The following is a 25,192-nucleotide window of genomic DNA, read 5'->3' as shown; positions in this document are numbered from 1 at the left end:
CTTTCCCCTTTCCCTGAATTGTAACATTTCCCCACTAAAGCATAACCGGTCCGTCTTTATCTGTGTGTCGTCTCCTCTTCAGCAGTCAGTGATCTCAGAGGTTTAGATAGCATTTTTAGACACTATTCTTTCAGTTATTTTAGCTACAGAAGGAGGAGAGACCAGACGCCTCTCCCTGAAGTCAGACGGTTTCTACTGAAAATGTTTTTTCTTTTAAAAAGGTCTGATAGTAATCGTTAAACAGACAGGTCTGGGCAGCTCTGTTTTTAACTGGATTCATTTAAATTGTGTGCTTTGTTTTGTCTTATCTTGTTTGATGATGTAAATCACTAAAGTGATTTGTTCGCTTGGCTGCTCCCTTTCAGGTTCATGTGTCATCTGCATTCTCTCTTCTCACCATTGTTACTGCACGTCTTCCGGTTGTAGTCCTGACACTTATTCAAACCATAAGCTGGCATTTAAAAGTCAGTTGTTCACCTCACAGACAGAATGCCGATGGGTAAACGAGGTTCATTTGGCGGTAATGTATGGTATAGTACCATATTTGCCACCAGCTCTGTCCTGTACCAGTCAAAATTCCATACAAAAGCGCTTATCAGCCCAACAAGTCCTTTATGACACAAAAGGAAATCTAATAAGCTTTAAATCTGCGTATTTACAGTACATTACGTCATGAGATAAGATAATATGAAGTACACTGTTGACTCAATGGGACTCATTGGGACTGTTCAGTGTTTGAAGGGAAATAGCATCTATTTATCGAAACGTGTCTTTAACAACATGTCTGGTTCAACAACAAAAAAAATACAAATATAATCAATACAAATAAAGTTCAGTCTAAATTACAAATGTGGTTTATACAAATATACACCTTGTGTGTCAGAAGATTCACAACCTCCTAGTATAACAGTAAAATCTGTCCAACAAAAAAGAGGTCTTTAGTTCTGATCTGTTTGTTGGACAGAAGAAGTTAAAGAAAAAAAAAGGAAAGAGACGGTCCACTGTAGAACTCATGACTTCTTACACTACATTCATACTTTTCTCACTGGTCTAATCTCATTCTCTCTTTTTCCAACCTCTTCCATCAATCCAGCCAGAGTTCATGGCGATACACAGCAGTGACTCTGACCTCACCTGTGTGGTCTGGAACTCGTCTTGCTTAATGCCCTTCACCTCCACCTCCCTGAAGACTTTGGGTTCGGGGTTCGGCTCGCTCAGGTCGCAGTGGTAAATGATGCCTGGTTCCCACAGAGAACAAGTATTAATTCAGGGTATCTCCTGGAATGAGCAGTGAATTTGCAGCGGTGGCGACGTTACCAGGCGTTGTGAAGGATGTAAACTTGTAGAAGAAGTCCGAGTGCTTCTTCTTGCAGCTCACTCCGGCCACGGTCCCCACATCCAGAGGCAGATCTCGGATCAGCCGGCCGCTTGACAGCTCGTACAGCTGCAGAATGTCCTTCACGTCGTGGACATAGTTGACCAGCAGGTGGCGCTGATTGACACAGGAGACAAATCCTACAGAAGAGAAAGCAAAGATGTGTCTATTCTGCTTTTTCATATTTTAAAATGGCATTTTTGAAATTGCCCCATGACCGGGCCCATCCAAGCAGTGGCTGCAGTGCTCACCAGGAGCCAGAAGAGGGCGGCCCAACACTCTGTATGGTTCTCAGGATCCTTTTTTTACCCATAAGAGTGCTGCCCAGGTCCCTCAACTTTGTTATTATGGATGACGGGACCACCCACGCTCTGCCTCATATCAGGGTGAAACAACGAGCTAACAGAAAAGATGATGGATGGACGTTACCGCGGCAACCACAGCGTTAGTATCAGTTTAGATGTTTGCAGATGATTTTCTCATTACATCTGACCTTTCATGGCCTGTTTTTGTGAAAAATACAGATTTTTAACTGTTGAATCTTGGACAGAACATCTATTGTTGGTAAATTTGAATCTAAAGCAATCATTCACTTCATTCTTGTGAATTCTTCATATTTGCTTTCTTTTCTTTGTTATCCTCCTAAATCTAAGCCAGTTAGAAAGGATCGTTACTTTTTTCAGTTCCACCTAAAATGGACTTTCTTCTTCTGCCCACTCATACTTTCCAAACAACAGCGATTAAATCTAGAACGAGATTACTTGATTTACTACCAAAATACTGTTATCACAACTTTGGCTAATCTGGAATTACAGTTCATCTGGAAAGTATTCACAGCCCCTCCCTTCTTCTGCATTTTAGTATGTCACAGCCTTATTTGAGCTGAGGTTTATTCTGTTTCCACTGATGAGAGTTGAGATGTTTCAGCTGTTTCACTGAAGCCAACCATTTGGTAAATCCAATGGGTTGGACGGGATTTTGAAAGGTACGACCCTGTCTACATGAGGTCCCAGGGTGTACAGTGCATGTCAAAGCACAAACCAAGCATGAAGAAAAAGGAATTGTCTGTAGAGCTCCGAGACAGGATTGTATTTAGGCACCAGACTGGGTAAGGGTCCAGAAACATTTCTGTTGCCTTGAAGGTTCCAATGAGCACAGTGGCCTCCATCATTTGTAAGTGGAATAACTTTTCCTAGATCTATCTGGCCATCTAAGCTGAGTGATCAGGGGAGAAGGGCCCAATAACCCAATAGTCCCTCTGTCAGAGCTCCAGCGTTCCTCCATGGAAAGAGGAGAACCTTCCAGAAGGACAACCATCTCTGCAGCACTACACCAATCAGGCCTGTATGGTAGTGACCAGACAGAATCCCCTCTTCTAACTAAAAAGCACATGGAAGCCCGTCTGGAGTTTACCAAAATGCACCGGAATGACTCTCAGACCATGAAACCACATTCTGTGGTCTGACCAGACCAACATAGAACTTTTTGGAGTGAATGGCAGATGTTATGCTTGGAGAAACCCAGGCACCGCTCATCACCAGGGGAATATCAACCCTACAGTGAGGCATGGTGGTGGCAGCATCATGCTGTGGGTATTAGGGGTGTGCCAAAATATCCATATTGCGATATGTTGCGATATTTCACATTACTAACTTTAGCAATGTTACACAAAGGTGTCTATTATTTGTTGCACAAAATAAGACAAGTTCTTCATTTTGGTTGTGTTCAAGCTAAAAAAAAAAAAAGGGGATATATTTTTCTAAAAAATAAGTGTTCTTTTATATTGTGGGAGTTTTAAATATTATCACAGTATCGCGATATCATCGATATAGTAAACCATGTATCGCATCGTGAGGTACCCAATGATTCCCAGCCACAGTGGGGATGTTTTTCGGCAGCAAGAACTGGAAGACTCGTCAGGGTAGAGGGAAAAACTGACTACAACAATGTAGAAAAACACTCATCTAGTATTTTTCTGTTGTAGTTTGGCAGTCTTTACGAATTTAGTTTGACTTTGATGTTTCTAATATTTCAATGTTTTAAAGCATTTTTTCCAGTCATTTGCCATTATTATGCTGCATGTACATTTGTTCATGATTATTCCAAGGAGTAGGACTTTATATGGTTCAGAGGCTTTAACCTGTATATTTTCTACCACTGACTATGAAATGTTGGGACATTAACATAAAATCAATATATGGGCCAATATTGGTAGCTAATTGCTTCATGAGTACGTTGGCAGTGAAAATGCTGGTTCAGTGTCTATAGATTGCTTTGATTTGAATGTTTCAACAACAGAAACCGTGATGTGCACAGACGGGGATAATCAAAGAAACTTTTTCATACACAGTTACCATCAGTCCAGTGACTCACAGAAGAAAAGTCAAAGCAAAATGCTTCAAAAGCACGTTTCACTTTTTGACAAGCCTTCTAAATGACAGAGCTTACAATCACAGACTCACAACTTCCCAGTTTTTGTGGTTGAAGACAGAAAATTCAGAGGAAATAAAGGACTTTTGCAACATTTATGTGAAATGTGACACTGTGGTTCCATAAATGAACCTTTCCAGGACATTCTGAAGGTTATGGAGGTTTCACAACCTGTGACTGCCACTGCTCAACTTAACACCCTTCCAACAGTGCTCACCCAGGACGTCCTTATTGTGCTGCGGGATCAGGGTGGTCCAGTTCTCCCGCTCTGGCTTCTGGATGTCGATGTTTATGAGGCGGTACCGAGGGGCGTCCAGGTTGGAGCGGAAGGTGAAAACACTTCCTTCGTTGGTGATGTACGAGTACTGAGCCTCAAAGTTGTCCACAAGTTTGACCCATGGGAGCAGACCTGCAGGACGAGAGGTGACCAAGGTGTGTTGTGAAGGTTTTTGGCTAAGTCGAGAAGATCACAGTGAAACCATCCCACCCAAACTTAACATCCAGACACAAACTAATGCAACTACAAATTTAAGACTCATTTGTTTTGTTTTTCTGCTCAGCTGCCACAACTTTAAATAATAATAATAATTTGTTTAATAAAGCGGCTGGGTGGCTCAGTGGGCTAAGTGAAGGACTGGCACGCAGGAGCCCTGGGTTCGATTCCAGGGTTGTCCACTGATCCCCACCCAGATTGGGTCCTTAGGCAAGACCCTTGACGCTGCTGCCTAACTGGGTCCCTGTGCCCCTCAAGTACAGGGTTGTGTCAGGAAGGGCATCCGGCGTAAAAACTCTGCCAAATCACTGATCCGAAACAGTGGGTGCTGTTACGCTGTGGCGACCCCGAAAGGGATAAGCCGAAAGTGAACTACAATTTGTTTAATAGTTCTTTTTTTACTTTTAACTAAACTCAAAAAGTTCAGCTGCCTTTCCCGAATGCAAACCTTATAGTTCAGATCACAGTGGTTTAGAGCAGGGGTCCCCAAATCACAGCCCGTGGGCCAAATCCGGGCTGATTTTTTTTCCCCTCAATCTGACCAATGGAGACCCACATAGAACATGACTTTTATTCCACCCTTATGTAGTCTGAACTATGATGGGAGAGGGCAGATCATTTATTGGTTTATTGTTTAAAATGTTTTAGTATTATATTTTCTGTGAAGATTACAGAAATGAATTATTTAAAATTTGGCTCTGTGTGGCTTTATGGAAAATCATAAATGTTTACATTTGGGCTGCGATTGTTACACTTTCTCTATTAGCCTACAAACCGACCCCGACTCCGCATCAGAGAATAAAACAGTTACGTGGCCCTCACAAGAAAAAGCTTGGGGACCACTGGTTTGGGGGCGGGTGGAGTCAAAAAATTAGGGTGTGGAATTAACAAATTAGGGGTTGGAGTCAAAAAAATAGGGGGTGGAATTAACAAATTAGAGGGTGGAGTTAAAAAATTAGGGTGTGGAGTCAAAAAATTAGGGGGTGGAGTCAAATTTTCGGAGTGGAGTCAAAAACTGGGGGCGGGGTTAAAAAATTAGGGGGTGAGTCAATATTAGCGAGTGGAGTGAAAAAATTAAGGGGTGGAGTCAATATTTGTGGGTGGTGTAAAAAAATTAGGGGGAGGAGTCAAAAAATTAGGGTGTGGAGTCAAAAAATTAGGGGGTGGAGTCAAATTTCGGGAGTGGAGTCAAAAACTGGGTTAAAAAATTAGGGGGTGAGCCAATATTAGCGAGTGGAGTGAAAAAATTAAGGGGTGGAGTCAATATTTGTGGGTGGTGTAAAAAATTAGGGGGAGGAGTCAAAAAAATAAGGGTGTGGGATCAAAAATTAGCAAGTGGAGTCAAAAAGTAAGGGAGTGGAGTCAAACATTTACAGATGAAGTAAAAAATTGGGTATGGGGTTAAAAAATTAGGGGGTGGAGTCATAATTAGACAGTGGAGTAAAAAAATTAAGGGTTAGAGTAAAAAGAAATTGGTGTGGATTCAGAAATTAGCAGGTGGGGTCAAAATATTAGGGTGTGGAGTCAAAAATGAGCAGGGGGAGTAAAAAAATTAGGGGGTGGAGTAAAAAAAAATAGGGGGTGGAGTCAAAAATTAGCGCATGGAGTCAAAAAATTAGGGGGTGGAGTTAAAAAATAAGGGGATGCAGTCAAAAAAGATGGAGTCAAACATTTGGGAGTGAAGTAAAAAATGGGGTGAGGTAAAGAAAAAATAGGGGGTGGAGTAAAAAATTAGGACTGGAGCAAAAAATTTGCAGATGGAGTCAAAAAATTAGTAGGTGAAGTAAAAAAAAATCAAAGGTGGGGTCAAAAATAGGGGGTGGAGTAAAAAAATTAAGGGGTAAAGTAAAAAATTAGCTAATTTTAAAAGCCAATTTCTTAACTATGGAGCGAGGAAAGATTGGCGAAAAAAACGGAGGGGGGATTATGTAACCCTTTAACACCGTTGATAGAAAATAACACACGGTCTTTGAAAAGCGAAACTCTTCGACCATTTGTGCAATTAATGTCCTTCAAATGGATTTCTAAAAGACGCTTAAGCTTTAAAAGTTCTGCATATCTGCCCAGAGCTGCTTTCAGAATCCGTTGGAATGATTTGAATTGAGCAAATGATGGTAGAATTACGGTAATTCATAGAGCGTCAACACCGAGGTACATCGTCAAGGGATCAACACTAATCAGTGACTTCAATGTCACAGAACATTCAGACCATAATTTATGAGCCATCATGTCTTTTTAAGACAATTTTGAGTTCATAATTATAGACTCCAAGCCTGGATGAAATACAGGATTGTGTCAAAAAGGTAAAAATCCTTGCCAAACCAAATACGTGACTCAGTTGAGGCCGTTTCGCTGTGGCAATCCCTGAGGACAAATGCCGAAAGGTGAATAATTATAGATCTTTAATTTCAAGACTTTTTAGACTCATCAGGAATTCTGATCAAATTCCTCTTGGCAAATTGCATAGTCTTAAACTCTATCTGTACCTTTTAGGTATGAAGAGCAACGATAAAGAGTGTTGCTTGACATCGTACCTTATGAAGGTTGGTTAGCTTAAAAGATCATACACTGCCTGTGACAGAACGTGTTCCCACAATTACAACACAACCACAGAAATCGGATAATCTCATTTTTATTTACCGACTTTTGTACTGCGATCATCAGAATATCCTGGTCCACGTTTTCTAGTCAGAAGTTTTTTCAGAGGATGTTCGTACGGAAAAACAAAACTTTTAAGCTTCCTGTTACTTTTAAAACTTCTGCTGGTTAATGCTTTGGCACTGACATTCAAAGAATTTGGTTTGCTAATGTGGAAACTAGTCTAATTGCAGAAACAACGACATGCTCCTCTGAATGTACAACACAAAGAGGAATGAACGGTTATGGCAAATTCAAAGTCTCACTTGACAATTGGTTGTTTTCACATATGTGAATAGATACAGGAGAGGATACACGCCAAGAAACACCACCTTTTCAGAGAGTCATCAACAAGTGTTAATCCAATTTCTTTTTTTTTTTTTTTTTTGGCAACCATTTTTTTTTTTTGGTCACTTGACAAATTGAACAACTTAAAGTGTCAAGTAATGGTTGGACATTTGGTCCAAATGTAAATGGGGTTTACTGAAGTGACACCCAATAAGTTGTAGTAACATACAGACCTTTGATTCCATCAGGCAGCTGTTGTAGGTCACAGTACCACAGCTGGTTGACCGGTTCACACCCTTCGGTGATGGACAGGACAGCGTAACGACCATCGTCCGATATCTGACCAGAGATAAGAGGAAGAAAACAAAGATCAAACAGCAAAAAATAAAATAACCCCCAGATGATGATGACATTTGTACCCATCATAGATCTGTGTGTTTTTCCTCGCAGCTGATGATACACACTTACAGTTAGTGAACTGTGCCACTTGGGATGATCTAGAAACTCTGCCACCAAGACATCTGCAGACTGTTCAGTGCCAATCACGTGGTAGTAGAGCTTCTGGTTGATGTTGGAAGTGGTCTCTGTGCCTTCAGAGAGACGAAAGTGTCAAGCGTTTGAATTATCTTAGTTACGTCCGTCTTTAGGACGCAGTTCAGAACAAACTTCAGTTTACTGGTGTCACGTCAACACAGTTTAAAACCTCTCTTTGATAGTACTGCCTATCCGAGTTCTCTGCTTCTGTAAAGAAACCATGTTCACGTTAAGAGTGTCTGTAAACATCAGGTTTAGCATAAACTAAAACAACTGAATTTAAAGGACGACTTTGGCTTGAACTGAAATATAAATATATATAAAGAACCTTCTCAATCGTAGCTAATAAATATAAAATATATCAAAAAATTAAAAACTTCAAAAGACAACCTTCGATGACTCATTCATTATACTGCCACTCAAAAACCAGTCAGGTTGAATTTACCGACAGCTTCCATTGAGTTGATGAGTATATAGCACTAAAAACATTTTTGGCATGTCTGAAGAAAACGCGTGCCAACTCAAGTTTTGTTCCTTGCAATTGAACTTTACAGTTTTCTTTGCAAACAGCTTCACATCTGCAACTAAAAAGGGGACACGAGTTGTATAGTTAATCTCTGCAAGACTGATGGATTCAAACTTGAACTTGTAGATTAACACCTTGTGAAGGTCGCAAGGTCAAGATAATAAAGATATTAGTAATATAATATAGCCCTTTCCCTTAATTTTGATATGGATGTGCTCATAATAAATTGACACAGTATAATATGGTCATTTATACTTTTTTTAAGGGTCTGAGCCACGATCATACAGTTGTAATGTGATTCTGTTATCATCCTAAAGCCTTGGGCTATAAAAATACACATTGTTGACCTTTATCACCAGCAGAAATCTCTACAATGCTTTTCTAATTCCAAAAGCAAAAGTTTACCAGCAAGGCCCATAATAATAATCCATAGTGACACTACTCTTCTTAGAGCTACGAACTGATATCTTAGGCCAGGGGTGGGCCACAAACGGTTCTAAAAATTGATAGACAGGGTGGACTTTGGATATTTTATTTTAAAACCATGAATTCATTCTAATTTTAGTGACAACTGCAACAACAGGTTGATGTCAGGGAAAGCGCAAATAATAGAAACGCTGCGTTCATAACGGTGTTGGATTGATCGGAAAAATTCCTGTCAGACTCGGGGAGTAAACATGCACAATCGACTCGCGTTCAAGCGGACACTTCCAAAGAAAAGGCCATCCAGAACTCTTGTGTTCACGAGTCGCTAAGCAAGTTTTTGAGTCCAGTCAAGGGGGTTCATTGATTGTGCGCTGGAAGTTCAACTGGTTGAACTTCTTGACAGCTAAATCGCAAAAACACAGAACTTTGACCAATCAGGGACTCGGATTTGGTAGTGACATGTGGGTAGCGTCCAGTTCAAAATACTTAAGTCCCAGTCGTTGTAAGGAGAAATGAATAATTGTGGTTTGTGCCCAGCTTGATTATACAACACCAGGTCTTTCAAATGTCGGATTAGAGCTGTGAAAGAAAATAAACCTAATGGAAGATTTGCACACATATTCTTCAAGCATGCCAAAAATGTTTTTCTTGTTATTTACTCGTCAACCCAATGGAGGCTGTCAGTAAATTCAACTTGACCGGTTTTTTAAGAGAAATTAATGAGTCATTTTGAGATTTTCTTAGTGTACAAGCTGAAGGAAACAGTAAAAGAAAAAAAAAAAAAAAAAGAAGAATCCCCCAAGGCCAGGACGCTGACAGGCAAGATGAACCATCATTTGTGCATAAGTGCATAAGGGCGTAACAAAATATTTTAGGGGCTCAGGATTTCATTTGAAAATATTACTTGTTTATTTTCCTAATGCTTAGAAGATTTTATTGATGATTTCTTAATCCTTGACAAAATTGAAACCAATATTGACTCAAAAATTGGGGGCAAGTGTGTGAGGAGTGGGGGGAGGTAAAGTTGCATGATGGGGGGCACCTGCTCTCCCTTGCCCCCTGTTGCTCTAGTCCTGATCTTGGGCCATTGTAATAATGCTTAAGTCTACAGAAAAGTCCTGTCTGGGCTGCTGTAAAAACACTTCCTTACAGCACAAATAAGTTTGCACCCAATCAATCTCTGCGTTTCCATCACACATATGCCTAAATCAAAATTCTAGACATGTAGTTCGCAGTTACTCCATTTACATAAAATCTTAATTGTGCAAATAAACACAAACTAATTCATGCAATAATTCATTTAAAAACACAGCCAAAAAGCCCAACAGAGGTATAGGGGAATAAAATCGATTCAGCGATATATGCCGATAGTTTGTTTGGCGATACTTGTATCGATTTAAAATGCTGACAAGACAATTTATGAGCCTACTTTTGTGTCTTACTTTTGCTTTCCACCTAAACCGCCGACCAGCTTTTTTGAGCTCCTATGTTCAGTCAGTCTCGCGGTTTTTGTTGTTATGAAACATGTACTGCTAAGTTTTTCTGGACATGGCAACCAAAAAGTGAAACATTGTTCTAGTACAGTCTTGGGATATATCGTGATATGTATTGTATTGTGAAACACGTATAGGGATACGCATTATTTCGCCAAACTATTCCCAAAACACACCCCTAATGAACAATACTTTGATTTACAGCAGATACATTCAAATTTCATGTATCATCTATCAAAGGAGGCTAGGAGCCATGTGGGAGTGGATACGGATAAAGGAGATTTGAGAAATCGTGGTTGGTAATTTCACAGAGGATCTCTGGATCCAAGACGAGGTATCCGGTTGTTGGTCACATGACTCATTTAATTCGAAGAAAAGTGCTTCCATTGCAGTTTTGCAAAATATGTCAATTTTGATTTGCCTCAAAAACCACCTCCTCCTAGCGCAAAAATGTTTTCTCAATAAATGTGAGTTTTTTTAAGTGGTTGTGTTTCCATTTGGCAAGCTTATTTCATAGTTAATGGAAATTGAGCTAATGAGGAATGGTCCTTACAGGCCTCAACATTCCTGGTTCATAATAATATTAGAGTTTCAGCCATTTTTGACGAGTCGGGACATTTTAATGTTTAAAGTTACAATAAGGCCTATGCAGTCTATGCAGTTGACTACAAGTGGCTCTAAGAGGTATTTATGTCTTTGATCTCTATCGTTCTAACCATCTGTTTTGCCGTCCTGACGGGGGTAGCAGTTGTAGAAGATTCCTTTTGCGTCGTGGGTCCAGGCCAGGCAGCTGAATTTGACCCTTTCCAGCACGTCAGGCAGCTTCGTGAGGTCGTCCGCCTTCATGAAGTGGACGGTCACCCAGTCTGAGCCACTGCTGCTCAAACCGTACGCAAAGTACTCGCAGTCCTCCGACAGACGGCCCACTGGACAGACGAGGAGAGGAGGACGTTAGTTTGCCTGAGCAGATTTCCAGTTCCAGCTTCAGCAAGTGTTTTGCTTAACTCTTCAAAGCTACTGTTCCGTCTTCAGACAGCTTATTCGGATCAAAGAATACAGAGGCAGGAGCATCCAGAGCATCCTGCACATAGAGCACATCCTGGTTCTGCAGGCCTTCGTTGTGAAAATAAAAATACCTGCAAAACACACAGCGGGAGCTTAGATATTTGCTGGACCTGTAAGGATGTCTCTGCAAGCTTGGACTGTACCTGGACCCCCGTTTGTAGGGGCAGCTGTACTTGGGATGGTCGTACAGTTCAGTCAGCCGCTTGTGGAATTGGGGACGGACTGCACACCCCTCCAGGTATGGCATCGTCAGTTTGTTCTGCGCCTCCACAAACGCCTTCGCAGGGACAAGAAACTGCGTGAAATCTCAGGGGTTCATGCTCCTTCGGACAGGAATCACAACGCACCTTTGTTTCTGCACCGTCGGGGTCCTCAAGCCATGCGTATGAATCACAGATTTTTGTTCCGTGATAATCATCCACCTGATGAGAGATGTGCGTGCAACAGAGAAACAAACAAACAAATTCTTTCAGTCAAACTGGATTTTCTTGAAAGATCTTATCATTGAGTTTCTTTGAGAATGCGTTTTTCTGCAGAAGTCAGGAGCTCGCCTCCTGCTTTCCAAACACTTCCTCCATAACCAAGAGAACTTTTCAAACAAACAGTGCCTCCCTGACCAAATTGCGAGTGAGACACTCAAGGAAGAACTTAAAGCTCAAACATTCTACGTTTTTGCAGACGACAAATGAAGAACTCAATCTTCTTGATAGGGAACCCCAAAAAAAGAAAGTCAAAAGTTTATGCTGCCCAAATTAATAATGAGGCGAAGTCAGGTGACTTCTGTTAGTCCCTCTTCAATCACCTTTTGATCTGTTGTAAAAGTACTCCCCGTGGTCTTTTATTAATGATTATGCCGACGATCTGTTGTTATTTAGGACATACTTCTGCAGAGCAGCAGCTGGCCTCTTAGCCTTGGCGCAATAAACCAACGACCCAACCCAACATTTACCACTCGAGCTGAAAACTATACGACTGGATAGTTCCCATAGTTCCAAAAGCTGAATGTTGATAACATTACAAATGTTTGGACGCTCCTTTGTTTGATTTGTTTTATTTTTTTATGATTTATTCATTGATAGATGGATTGCAGGATCTCTGCAGTTCCCGTTAATGAAGCCAACGATATCTCTGCAGCTTCCACTTCCAACCATTTCTTCCTCCACAAAAGACAAGAAGATCTCCTCCAAGTCTTTGTGATGCTTCCATCTGAAGAGGCCCAGTTTCCGGCATTTTCAATGTTCTAATCCTAATGTAACAGACTATTTTCATTTATCTGTTTTGTGTTGAAAGTGAATGTTTAATTTGGAGCCAAGGACGTTTCTAACACTTTTCAGTCCCCTTCGATGTTCCTTGTGTGCATGACAGTTGCATGTTGTAAAGTGACGAATGGACTTCTGAGTATGTGAGTCATAAGGGCAGAATATAGTGGAGGTCCTCTACTCCCAAACGGGCCTCTGAGCTCCTTATTTTACATATGAAACTTTGCACCACTGAAACTGAACCCCCGAAAGCCGGATACAGTAATAATGATTTGATTTTGAGTTGCCAAAAGGTTCAGAAATTCTTTGCTTTTGAAATCAATCCGGAAATAAAGTTTCACAAGATGTTCCATGTCTCTAATCTTCAAGCACAGCTCAGATAAACTGAAGTTTGGTGCTTTTTCTTGTAAATTTCTGACATTTTTTCTCAAAAATTTCTGACTTTTTTTCTTGTAAATTTATTACTTTTTCCTCATTTGTTTATGACTTTAAAGTCGTAAATTTATGAGACAAAAGTCACAAATTTAGTCTATGGCATTTAAAGTAATGAATATACAACTTTATTCTTGTAGTTTAACAGTTACAACTTTTTCTCATAAATTTACGAAGTCGTAACAAAGCAAAAATAATTTTGTAAAATGCCCCTAATACACCCCTGACTCTAAAATGCAAATTTAGCTTTTACATTTGGCTTAGACACAGCAAATTCATCTTTACATCATAGTTAAGGTTTGAAATATTAGAGTTAAGAGGTTGAAGACCAAAATTATATAATATATGTACCATATATTATATTAACCTGCTGATTTAAATTATTTCAAATGTTTATAAGGAAGTTTATAGCTTGAGGGGGGAAATAGATTTCGGGGAGAGCAGCAGGAATATCGGGAGTTTTTGCCAAAGAAAAATATGGGCATGTTTTTCTAGAACTTTTATGTTTGTTCAACCAATGTAGATGGGGGGCGTGGCTAAAGTGCACTCAAAAATTATGAGTGATATTAATATTGCGGTCGGTGTGTACATGTAAATTTGAATTACTCAGAACCCAAACCAGATCGAGAAACTCTTTTAAATTTCGCTTCAAACCCCCTCCCCCCTTTCCTGACTTCCTCCTTCCCGCCCGCCCCTCGTGCGCTCGTACCCCGTCCTGCTCAAGCTCCAGCAGGGCGAACCGGCACACGGGCAGCGCACTCACCTTGCTATCGTCCCTGCGGGCGGTGGGGTACGTGAACACCATGGCGGCAGCGTTAACAGAACCGAGCCGAGAGAGTCCACGGATTCAGCGGAGTTCCGGGTGAAAGCGAAAGTAACCACACGCGCGCGCGCACATAGGCACACACACTGCTGCTTCCTTGCTAGCTGCCAATGACGCTGCAAAAGAAAGAAAAAAAAAAGCCAATAGGAAGTTATGATCTTATGACACGCACAGATAACAAGGCTTTTAATTGGTCCGAGTCAAATCTGAAAGGAAACTATCTTTTAATAAGTTAATTATGAAAGAAAATATGGAAATATAGAGTAGAAAATTGAAAAATACCTGTGAAATCTTAATTATCAACTATACTGCTTACAAAATACTCCTGAAGAGAATCCGGAACTTTGCCAAGTTTTCCCTTAAAAGCCCACTCCAAATAAAATATGATGTTTGTTTCTAACATTTTCTTGTAGCCGTTTTCTTATATATAGATGACTTGTGTAAAAAAAATATCATTAAAACTGTGCTTCTGAGTGTTTTCTTAATTAAAATCGCCATGGATCAGAAAATGAAAATGCTCAGACTAATAGGTGTGCAAGACATGATGAGCGTTCAATATTACTTATCATTATTACGCGCTAGCACTGGGCCGATCAATCCAAAATATTGATAGTATTAGTCGTTACTTTGCATTATATGGAGTCGGAGTGTATTAAAGTTGTAACTGATATTGGCATTATGCTAGCTTTTTGGACTATTTTGACTTTTATTAAGTTTTTTTTAGGCTAATTTGGAGTTTTGCAAATTCTTCAGCTAGCTAATTTGGCTAATTTAGGCTTTTTTTGTTTTTAGGCTAATTTGGAGTTTAGCTAATATTTTAGCTGCATACTAGCTGTTTTGGCTAATTTAGGATTTTTGAAAAGTTTTTTAGGCTAATTTGGAGTCTAGCTAATATTTCTGCTGCATGCTAGCTATTTTGGCTAATTTAGGATTTTTTCAGTTTTTTAGGCTAATTTGAGGTTTATCTAATATTTCATCTGTATGCTAGCTATTTTGGTTAACTAAGGTGTTTTTCAGTTTTTTGGGCTAATTCGGCATTTAACTAAATAATTTAGGTGACTATCAGCTTCAGTGACTTCAGCTTGCAGCTTCATCATTTTTAGCTATTAGTTTTAGCATCTTCAGCTGTCAGCACTAGCTTGCAGCATTCACACTAGCATTATCACAGGTAATGCTACATATCTAGTTTTTAGTTAGTTTAAAGCTAATGATATTTAAGATGTGTGCTTTACATCAAGTTTGCGCATGACCCGATTAGCTGACTAATCGGAAAAAATAATCGGTGATTAGTCGACTATTAAAATAATCGTTTGTGGCAGCACTATTCTGTTTTTGTGTTTATCAAGTAATTTAAAAAAGGTAAACATTAACACCGATTAAAAATAAATTAAGATTTTGAGGTTTATGTTACACTAGTGCTGCCACAAACGATTATTTTAATAGTCGATTAATCACCGATTATTTTTTCCGATTAGTCGACTAATCGGGTCATGCGAAAACTGGATGTAAAACACACATCTGCTTTAAACTATCTAAAAATTAGAAATATAGCATTATCTGTGATAATGCTAGTGTAAATGTTGTAAACTGAATTTGTCTGCTGGTGCTGGTGCTGATAGTTGAAAATGCTGAAATTGATAGCTAAAAACGCTGAAGCTGATAGCTAAAAACGCAGAACTTGATAGCTAAAAATGCTGAAAGTGATAGCTAAAAATGCTGAAGCTGATAGCTGAAAATGCTGAAATTAATGGCTAAAAACGCTGAAGCTGATAGCATGAAATTCTGAAAGTGATAGCTAAAAATGCTGAAACTGATAGCTAAAAACGCTGAAATTGATAGCTAAAAACGCTGATAGCTGATACCTGATAATGCTGAAAGTGATAGCTAAAAACGTTAAAGCTGATAGCTGAAAACGCTGAAATTGATAGCTGAAATTGCTAAAGCTGATAGCCAGCTAAGATATTAGTTAAATGCAAAATTAGCCAAAAAAACTGGAAAAAACTGTTAGCCAAAACATCTAGCATGCATCTGAAATATTTTCTAAACTCCAAATTAGTTTGAAAAAGCTGAAAAAGTCTTAAATTACCCAAAACAGCTAACGTGTAGCTGAAATGTTGGTTAAACTCAAAAATAGCTTAAAAAAACCTTAATAAATGCCAAAATAGTCCAAAATGCTAGCATAATGCTACTATAACTTTCAACTTTACTACACTCTCACTCCATATAATATAAAGTAACGACTAATCGACTATTAAATTAGTCATCGACTATTTTAATAGTCGATTAGTCATCGATTAGTCGACTAATCGTGGCAGCACTATGTTACACTTATCGCATTTACAAAAAACATCGATATTAGTTTCAATGTCGGTGATATTGACCGGTATTGGATCAATACCCAAATGTTCAGTATTACCAAGCCCTATTATGTGCTGCTAATGTTAGCTTGAGACTATAAGCTCTCGTGCGCAAGCAGAGCTTTCGGGGAGGTGTTGCTTCATGTCAATTGTCCCGCCTACAACCCAGAATTGAATTTATTTTGTGCTACTGCCGCTGTGCATAAAATGTCTTAAGAAACGACAAAGGCTTTTTGATTTTGGTTAAGAATGTCATAATCATAATTAAAAGATCACTTGGAACAATTTTATGATAGACAAAAATATGGTTGGAGTGGGACTTTAACAGCTACTTTTTATCCCATTTTGATAAATTCTTAGTTCTGTGCATAGACTGTATATCACTGGACAGCTTAACCCCTCCACCCTCGTGATCCAAATAGGAAGTATCTGCTAACCCCTTTTTTTCTTGATATTTTTTTCTTTATTGCAAGTTATTCAAGTAATAAACTGACCAATCAGATGTCTCATTAAAAGGATGTGGTGCCCGCTGGCCACACCTAGAACATTTGGTTGACAGATTCTCCCGAGCCTTTTTCAGTGAGGGAAGGAATATGAACTTCGAACAAGCTTACTCCTGATTGGCGAAAGTAGTTGCCCTAGAAACATGACTCGGAGTGACTCAAACCAATCACTGTTGAGTCGACTTGCTCCAAATGGCGGCATCTGTATCACGCAAAAATGGCAACTAAATTGGCTTTATTATGCTGGAGCCGGAGGTAAGCCATTTTCTATGGGTGACGTCATATCTACAGTCTCTGGTTCTGTGATGCAATATTTGGTCAAAAGGGTGACAATTGTAGAACTGGTCTGAAATGGTCTTAATACCGGTAACAGAGTTGAGGAAAACTACAGAGGAAAAAAGCTGATGAGTCACACATTAAAGATTGTAGCGGAAGCTAGGATGAGGTCAGAAGTGAACATATATGAGCAACAGAATAATTTCATGCTGATAAAGAGAACCACTGTTCCAGTATTTGTTCTGTTCTTCTAATGAAGCACAGAGATGATCAGGAGCAGCATTGTGTCTTTGTAGTTCGAGAGAAAGTTTGTGACAAAATACAGCGAGTTGGTTAAGGTTCTTATTCATTCAGGTGGCATTGTCTTGTAGTTGAGACATAAAACTTAATGCAACTCAAGTTCAAGACAGAATGCAGAGAGAGGAATTGTGGCTTTTATGAGGAAGTCTGAGGTGGCAGAGAGGTACGTCGGAGTTGTTCAGAACATGGATGAGAGCTGGAAGACAGTGGTGAGATATGACCAGGGGTCGGCAACCTGGGGCACATGTGCCACAGTTGGCACGTGGAGGGAAAGACAGTGGTACGTAGGGGTGTCATCTGTTCGTATTTTTTGGATTTGAAATGAAAAACCAAAATGGGTTTGAGTGACAATCTCTTCTCACAGTGAACTTTTTTCCTCCCAATGGATCTTAAGGAAATGGTCCATTCTCTCTAGTGCTGGGCGATATGGAAAACATTTTATATCACGATATCAATTATTTTATATCCCGATATCGTGATATTGTTCTGCACTCGCGTCAAGTAACGTAAAGCCTGCCACAAAACCCGCATGAGTGCAAATCAAGGAACATAAAGCAGTCTTACGTCGCAAAACCACATGATGGAGTTTCTTTGCGAATAATCTCTTTTTAAGTTGTCTTTATTTAACTTGTATACATTTTTTGTTTACACACTGACGAGGCAACACCTATGAAATTGTCTCAGACTACTTAATGATATATTTGGCGTAATAATTGATCAAATTAGAAGATAGAAGGAAATGGCATGATAGACACTTTTCTATCGCCCACACGATATGTATCATCATATCACCGAGAACTAATTCATGCCGTGCTGTTACTGTTTATATATTGTTACTGAGTATATAAATACTGCCCCTTTTTTAAATTATACTTTATAGCTTCACACAATGTACATTACTTTTCATGTCAGCCTTCATGAACGGGGGATTTAAAAGAATACACACCCTAGGAAAAAAATAAAATAAAATGAAGTTTGCCACAGTGAAATGAAAATGTAATAATTGTTTTTAAACTGTTGCTAGTGAGTCAGTGTCCATGGATGGAACATGACCATGTGTGTATAATGTAACAAAAGATCAATAGGCCAAAAGTACACCTTTGTTATTTTTTGTGGTTGTGAAGTTCTTAAAAATATTGATATTTTGTTCTGACATATCCAATTCTTTTGCTTTCGGTATGACATACCACAAATACAGTACATTTTGTTTTTAAACTAACAGTTGCCATACTATTTCAACTATTTTCCTTCTTCAATATTGTTATGAAAGCATCCTTTTGAGTTAATGCTAACATATGTTTTAAAAAGTGATTTTACTTGCTGCAATTTCAGATATATTGGATTTTTTTTAATTCTTTGTATTGGAGTCTGCATTATAGTTTGTGATGGCACAGTAGTTACGGAGAAAATTTCGGACTTGCACTTCATGTCCCAAATGTTGCTGACCCCTGGATGGCATGATGTTGAGGTTCTCATTGGAATCCCTTTAATCCCTGGAACATCCATCAAATTGATGCCAGTATTTGCCACCAGTAATGATGAAGATAATTAAACTCAAACATTTAAAATTTTTATTTATACATTTTTTTGACTGACAGCCCCCTGTCTACCCATGTTTGCCGTTTATAGCAGCAAGTTTCTCCAATGATCCATTTATCATAACGACTGTCTACGCCCTTAACTGAGGTAGGTGGGGAGTGAGATGAAGAAGGAGAAAAAAAAAGACACCGTTTCAGACAACTAATCTGTCTAATCCACAAAGCTGTGAAAACGACTGAGGGGAAAAGGAGGCAGAAGGGGGCGAGAATGGAGGCCAGGGGCAGGGAGACGGCTAATTTCAAACTAATTTAGCTAAGGTGATTAAGCCAATGAGCATCTGCTCTCCTTGTTTGTTTACACAGATGTCGTCACATGACTGTCACCTACTGATAAAGTGAGAAACATGAACACAGGGATATCACCTCCACCACAAAAAGAAAAAAAAAAGAAAACAATTTAATTTGACTAAGAGGGATTTCTAGTCCTGGACAAGGGTCCAGCTTGGGTGTATTCAGACTGAAAATTTGATCAGGGGAAATGAACTCTGGTTTACTTTAAGCAAACCAAATAGATTCAGTCTGAATACTCTATTATTTACCTTTATTTATACAGGTAGGTCGATTGAGAACAATTTCTATTTACAACAACGACCTGATTACGCATCAGTAATACAGACACAGAACAACAGAGCAATAGGTTATATACAAGTTAAAACTGCTATCCAACTATTCAGTCTTAGCCTTGGGCTGGCAACCCAACAACCTGAGTCCCCAACCAGTTCTGCAACAGGACTGGTTGGTTATTCAGGTTCAGGGTCTAAGTAGATTTGAAGAAACTCAACCAACACCTTCATATTTTAGCTAATTTAACAAATATTATAAATACCGATTAATTTTCAGCTGCTATTACTGCACCAGCTTCAGGTCACTGAGGTTACAGGAATTACCGGTAATATTTAGTTTATTTAAGTTATTTAGTTCTTCAAACTACTAGAGATGACTCAAATGTGTAGGAATATTTTCAATTTTTTTTTAATTCTTCCGATTATACAACATCTTTGTGAATGTAAACAGTATTTTTGCAAAAAGCGCTCAAGAAGCAAAAATTTATCCTCACACTTATATATTTACACGACTGTTATACACATTACCTTAAAATCTTTTCTATGTGTAATTAAATATAAAAGTGGGTGGATAGCAGTACACTGTAAAGCTGATTTTCTTTTAACAAAAATATATTTTTTTATTTCTTTAAATAGACAAGTGGGTGTTCCGCATTGTATTATAAACCCGTTTTTTAAGCAAAAATGTATTTTATCTATTTCATTTAATAGCTAAGTGTTTTTGCAATATTCTTAAAAGCTCTTTTTCTTTCAAAAATTTTTTTCAGTCTAATTAAATTGATATGTTTTTTTTGCGTTATATTTTTTAGCAAAAAAATCTCTTTAATTTTCTCTGTTTAATTAAAGGGCTGATTATACTATAAAGCTATTTTTCTTTTTAACAGAAATTGTTTTTTTATTTACATATTTAAATAGACAAGTGGGTGTTCTGCATTGTATTATGAAGCTTTTTTTTCTAGCAAAAATTAATTTTTTCTTTGTTTAATTAAATAGATAAATGTTTTTTGGGATATACTATAAAGTTATTTTCCTTTAAAAAATATATTTTCTTTATCTATGTAAATTGTTATGTGTTTTTTTGCATTACACCTAAAAACTGTTCTTTTACTTTTGAAAGATGTGTTTTTTTTCTCTATTGAATTAAATAGAGAAGGTTTTTTCCATTATACCATAAAGCTGTTTTTCTTTCAACAAAAATTATTTTTTCTCTATTTAATGAAATAGATAAGTGGGTTTTTTGCATTTAAAATGTTTTTCTTTAGAAAATGTTCTTTTTTTCTTTAAACCTTAATATTTTCTTCACCTTTTCATGCGTTTTTTAAATTATTTCAACTATATTAGAACAGTGGCAACAATTTCAACTGTCCATCTTTGCTGGACTTCAGCTCTGATGGTTACCTAACCGTTTAACCCGTGCGGTAACCGACTGATAATCTGCAGAGCTGCTGGGAAGAAAGTGGACCAGGCCGCGGCAGATGGGCTGTTACGAGCTTCAAAATGCGGGGCCCCAGACAGGCTGAGCCGAAGAAAGCTGACTGGGCCCCCGTTCAGGGCGACTCCGGCCCCTCCTGCACGCCTTTCCGTGTAGAGGGGCTGTAATTGGCCAGAGAGACCCAGGTAGTTCTGCAGTAAAGGCGGGGGAGATGAGATTAGCCCGTCAGATTACAGAAAAGCACAGTCAGACGGTGTCTTCTGACAGCAGACAGATGACGGGGGGGTTGGGGGGGGGGGTTAAGGACAATTCTTTGAAAACAAGTTAGAGGTGAAGCAGCTTTCTGCACAGAGGTGACTTTCTGCGGTTACAACATCTGTGGAAACAAAACAAAAACACACACGAAGGGAGCAACACTGCAGACAGATGGTGCAGCGCCGAGCGATAATCCCTCATTGTCCCTGACTGTTTTCAGCACCTTCGTCTCAAAAACTCAGACGCCAATCGGCCCGTAACCTCCGCCTGATGCCCGGCCTCTCCGCAGCTGAAGGGCCCCAGCAGAAGTTCCTCCGGGCACGGTGGTGCGGGATTCAAACCGCAGGAAAACGGGAACAGTTACCCTAACTGTTTTTGTCAATCAATGGTCGTGATGCCACAAATTGATCTGCTGGTGTTGTTGTTGCCCCCCCCTCACACACACACAATCTCTAGGGACAATAAAAGACCAATGAGATTAAGACAATTAGGGGTTGATTGCTGCCGAGAAGACAAGCAAAAGAAGGAGATTAAATGAAGAGATTTAGGTCAAACTCCAGAGGAAGGACAGAAAAAGGGGCAAGGGAGGGGTTGGGTGCAGAGGAAAGGTAGGAGGCGGAAGAAGCAGGATTGGGGTCAGGGAAACCGATCGCTATTGCAGGCGAGGAGGAGAGTGATGGCAGGAGGCGGAGCGAAGGCACGCCTGATCCCTGACCGTCACCTGCTCCACTTCACCTGACCCCCCCCCCTTCCGACCTTCTGCCTGGGATTCTCCTGATCTGTCTAGACTCCTGAATCAGCTGCTTTTCCGTCTTCACTCTCGTCCCCCCCCCACCTTTCCATCGTCCTCGTCAGCCTAATTAGCAGACATTTTTATTGATCCACTGGATTTGGTGCTGAAATCCCCTTCTCTGTCTGCCAGACAGATCTGAGATAAACTCCTTCTTGGAGGAGGTGGGGGTATACGGGCCCCACCTGTTAACCACAAGCCAAAAGTGTGCAGACTCAATTGCCACCCCCTCCCTGAAGTCAGCCCTTTCTTACTCCCCCCTTTTTCTCCCCCCACGGCTGGATAATAACTGCATGTGCTGCAGAGAACGGCTCGAGTTGCAATAATTAGGCTCTTTAGGCTTCTGCAGACTGATGAGCTCAGAGAGCAGCCGACTGAGATATCCTCTCCGCTAATTAAAGATTACTGGAGATATCTGAATGGCAGAACCAGCCGCCGTGCACACTCACGCACATGCACTGACAACAGAAGAAGTCTGCACCACCCCGACACTTTCAGAGACATCGCCAAATAAAAAAAAACAGCAACCACACAAAATCAGCGAGATCGTCATCTTACGAAAACAGGAACAGGTTTTAGAAAACGGTGACAATAACAAAGTTGCAGCTGTTCCGCATTTGTCACAGTCTCCATCCGAGACGGTTTCGGAAACTCTGCTAACTTAAAAAAAAAAAAGATCATCCAGCAATTTGTTTGAGTTCTGACAATGCCGTTTAAAATGTCCCATTAAAAAGGATAAAGCCGAATAATTTCATATTCAACCTGTCAAAAACTGAAATTTTTAAGCTTTCAGGTACTAGTTGAGATCCATTTTTAATGCAAATATAGATGAAGGAAGTGTGAAGATTTTCTTGTAAACAGCTAAATAGCAGCTAAAGCAAAGGCAAACTATAAAAACACACTGTTATATATTCGGTTATCAATAAAGCTGTAAAAAAGGAGCATAGAATTTGTTTTGTTTTGAAATAGTAATGTGGTCAAATATCAAGTGCTAAATCCGTACAAAAAAGATGTTTAAAGCTGAAAGAAGTGGATTTACCCAGATATCAGTTTGCTAAAAAAGAAGCTACACAATGGTAACACAGCCGAACAATAGTAACCCTTTAACACCGGAGCTCCAGCTTAACTTTTTAACTATTAACACGATCAATGTACATGGCTGCTTTTCTTTTTCAGAATCTGCTGGATATACATTGATCGTTTTAACAGTTGAAAAGTTACAGTCTGTTGAAGATTTTGTGTTTAAGCGTCATCAGGTGTTAAAGGGTTAACCCTTTTTTGTATTAATGTAACTCTTCAACCAAGAAACAGAGAAAAGCAGCTTTGCGCTGATATGCAACACTTTACTGTAGTGAAGTTTTTATGTAAACAAACTAATTCTTCTGGTTCTGTTTGTGCTGCATTTCTGGTGTTTTGTTTTTGCACGGAGCTGCAGTTAAACTGCCTTTCTGCTTCTAGTCGAAAGAAAATCACACCAAACATTCAGTTTGATTACATGCTGATATATTTCTGAAACTTTACTATTTAAACTGAAACTGTTGCATGCATAAATGTTATGTTCCAAAAGTAAAGTGGATGGTGTCTGATGTTTTTTCAGAACTCACAAAGATGCTCTGGAGCCACCGTCCTAGCTGCCTCTGTTGAAGTTCAGTCAAACACAAACGCTGTTTTTTTCTCAGACTATAAACAGAAGCTTTGACACGTTCCTGAAAGTGTGTCTACATGTGGTTCAGAGCCACTGTGCGTGGTGACAACAGTGAAGATGATGCAGATAAGGAGGAGGGTTGTTTGGGCCCTGGCTCATCGTTCTTCTTCCTTCCTCTTCACTAATGGCATACAAGCTAGAAAAGGTGTGAAAACAAGAGGGGTTATTTCAGTCTCATGTGCCAAAACACTGAGAAACTCAAGCTTTTAACTACAGAAATGTGTAACAAAGTGTGAACTCTCACTTTAGTCCTTCCGAGGCAAAGTCGACATGCAAGAGGACTCAAATGTACCAGATTTATCAAAAAACGGCTAAAAGTTGCAAATGTGCAGCTTAGAAGCAGATCAGTTTTCACACATGAACAAACGAGAACTTTTCAGTCTCCAGTTCTTCACAGTTGTTTCGTTTTCAGTTATTTGACCCTCAGTTTATTTATTGCTATAGTTTACAGTTAGTTCATCGGTTTTAAGAGCCTCTTGTTTTAGATATTTTTGTTCAATTTTGTTTTCATTTTGTTTGATTTAGTTAGTTTCATGATCATGTATTAATGGTTTGGATTGCCTATTTTGAAAAAAGCCCTACTTTTGGGTTTTTTACACAAACATTTTATACCAACAGCACCGGACCATTGCCTGCCATGGCCTGTCCTAAGAAAACAACTTGGTACGTCCTGCTCTTCTGTCCTTAGACAATCACCTGGGACATACCTTTTCTGCTAAGTTGTCTTAAAAAAATCCCCTGGCGCACCCCTCTTCTGCTAGACCGCCCATTTTTTGCTCATTGGCCTAACAAAATTACTTAAGGGGGCCCCTTTTTTGCTAAATGGCCTAAGAAAATTACTTGGGATGCCCCTTTTCTGCTCATTGGCCTAACAAAATGATTTCTGGTGCCTCCTTTTTGCTCACTGGCCTAACAAGATAACTTGGGGCACCCCTTTTCTGATCCCCTGCCCTTTAAGGGGTCCCTGGAAAAGACTTGTGTTTGCTTTTCCCTGAAGGGGCTATTGACATGTTCCTGTTCCCAATGGTTTTTCTTTAACACTCCTTCTGTTTGCTTGTTTCTGGAAGGGAGTTGTAATAGCTGCTACCCTTGCACTTGAGTGTCCAATAGGGGTGGGGGGGTCATAAGCATAAGGGCTTTAACCCTGTGTGTCTGAGTGTTTATACTGATGAACATTTTGCTCGTGGCCCTCTTACAAGCATTTTCCTTTGGTGTCCCGTTTGGGGCATTTGGGATATGCGCTTTAGAGGGGGCTTTTGGTAGTACTGGAGGAGTGAAGAGTTTTAGCGGATATGACCGCATGCTTTGGCGTAATGGCAAACCTTGTCAAAATTAACAGGAAAATCATTTGCTTTGGCAAATCAATTCTCTGGTTTTTATTCAGAACTTTAATGTATGGAATGTGGATCAACGGGTAAATTCACCACTGTTTGTTTTTTTTAGGCTGTTGGAGTTACGCAGTTACGCAGATTGACTCATTAAAAGTTACGGTTGAGTGCCTGAAGAAATAAATTCACTTTTTTAATGTTGATGATAGATTTGGAAACTTTTTGTCTGATTGCTGAAAGCAATCAGAGTATGTTGTTGTAATTCTTTATTATATTTTATTATTCTTCTTCTTCTTCTTCTTCT

The 25,192-nt window shown here is 39.4% G+C and overlaps 2 protein-coding genes across 2 annotated transcripts in view; one reads left to right on the top strand and one right to left on the bottom strand.

The window, feature by feature from the left end:
- Positions 1 to 13,858, bottom strand: part of LOC112136431 (prolyl endopeptidase) — an 18,860-nt gene extending 5,002 nt beyond the window's left edge. The window contains exons 1-10 of the mRNA XM_024258124.1: positions 13,722 to 13,858; positions 11,615 to 11,689; positions 11,411 to 11,544; positions 11,208 to 11,338; positions 10,919 to 11,128; positions 7,692 to 7,813; positions 7,457 to 7,562; positions 4,023 to 4,214; positions 1,318 to 1,515; positions 1,135 to 1,238 (exon numbers count right to left, since the gene is read on the bottom strand). Of these exons, the coding sequence (XP_024113892.1) occupies positions 1,135 to 1,238; positions 1,318 to 1,515; positions 4,023 to 4,214; positions 7,457 to 7,562; positions 7,692 to 7,813; positions 10,919 to 11,128; positions 11,208 to 11,338; positions 11,411 to 11,544; positions 11,615 to 11,689; positions 13,722 to 13,763 (1,314 nt within the window). The 5' untranslated portion in view covers positions 13,764 to 13,858. The remainder of the gene's footprint in view (positions 1 to 1,134; positions 1,239 to 1,317; positions 1,516 to 4,022; positions 4,215 to 7,456; positions 7,563 to 7,691; positions 7,814 to 10,918; positions 11,129 to 11,207; positions 11,339 to 11,410; positions 11,545 to 11,614; positions 11,690 to 13,721) is intronic.
- The window catches only part of LOC112136441 (PR domain zinc finger protein 1), a 27,875-nt gene continuing 16,380 nt past the window's right edge, over positions 13,698 to 25,192 (top strand). The window contains exon 1 of the mRNA XM_024258149.1: positions 13,698 to 13,832. The gene's annotated coding sequence lies outside the window, so the exon portion shown is untranslated. The remainder of the gene's footprint in view (positions 13,833 to 25,192) is intronic.

This window comes from Oryzias melastigma, linkage group LG11 (genome assembly GCF_002922805.2).
Source record: "Oryzias melastigma strain HK-1 linkage group LG11, ASM292280v2, whole genome shotgun sequence".
In the NCBI taxonomy this organism is placed as follows: domain Eukaryota; kingdom Metazoa; phylum Chordata; class Actinopteri; order Beloniformes; family Adrianichthyidae; genus Oryzias; species Oryzias melastigma.
The sequence above is the reverse complement of the archived record's forward strand: the minus strand, read 5'-3'. Positions and strand labels throughout refer to the sequence as shown.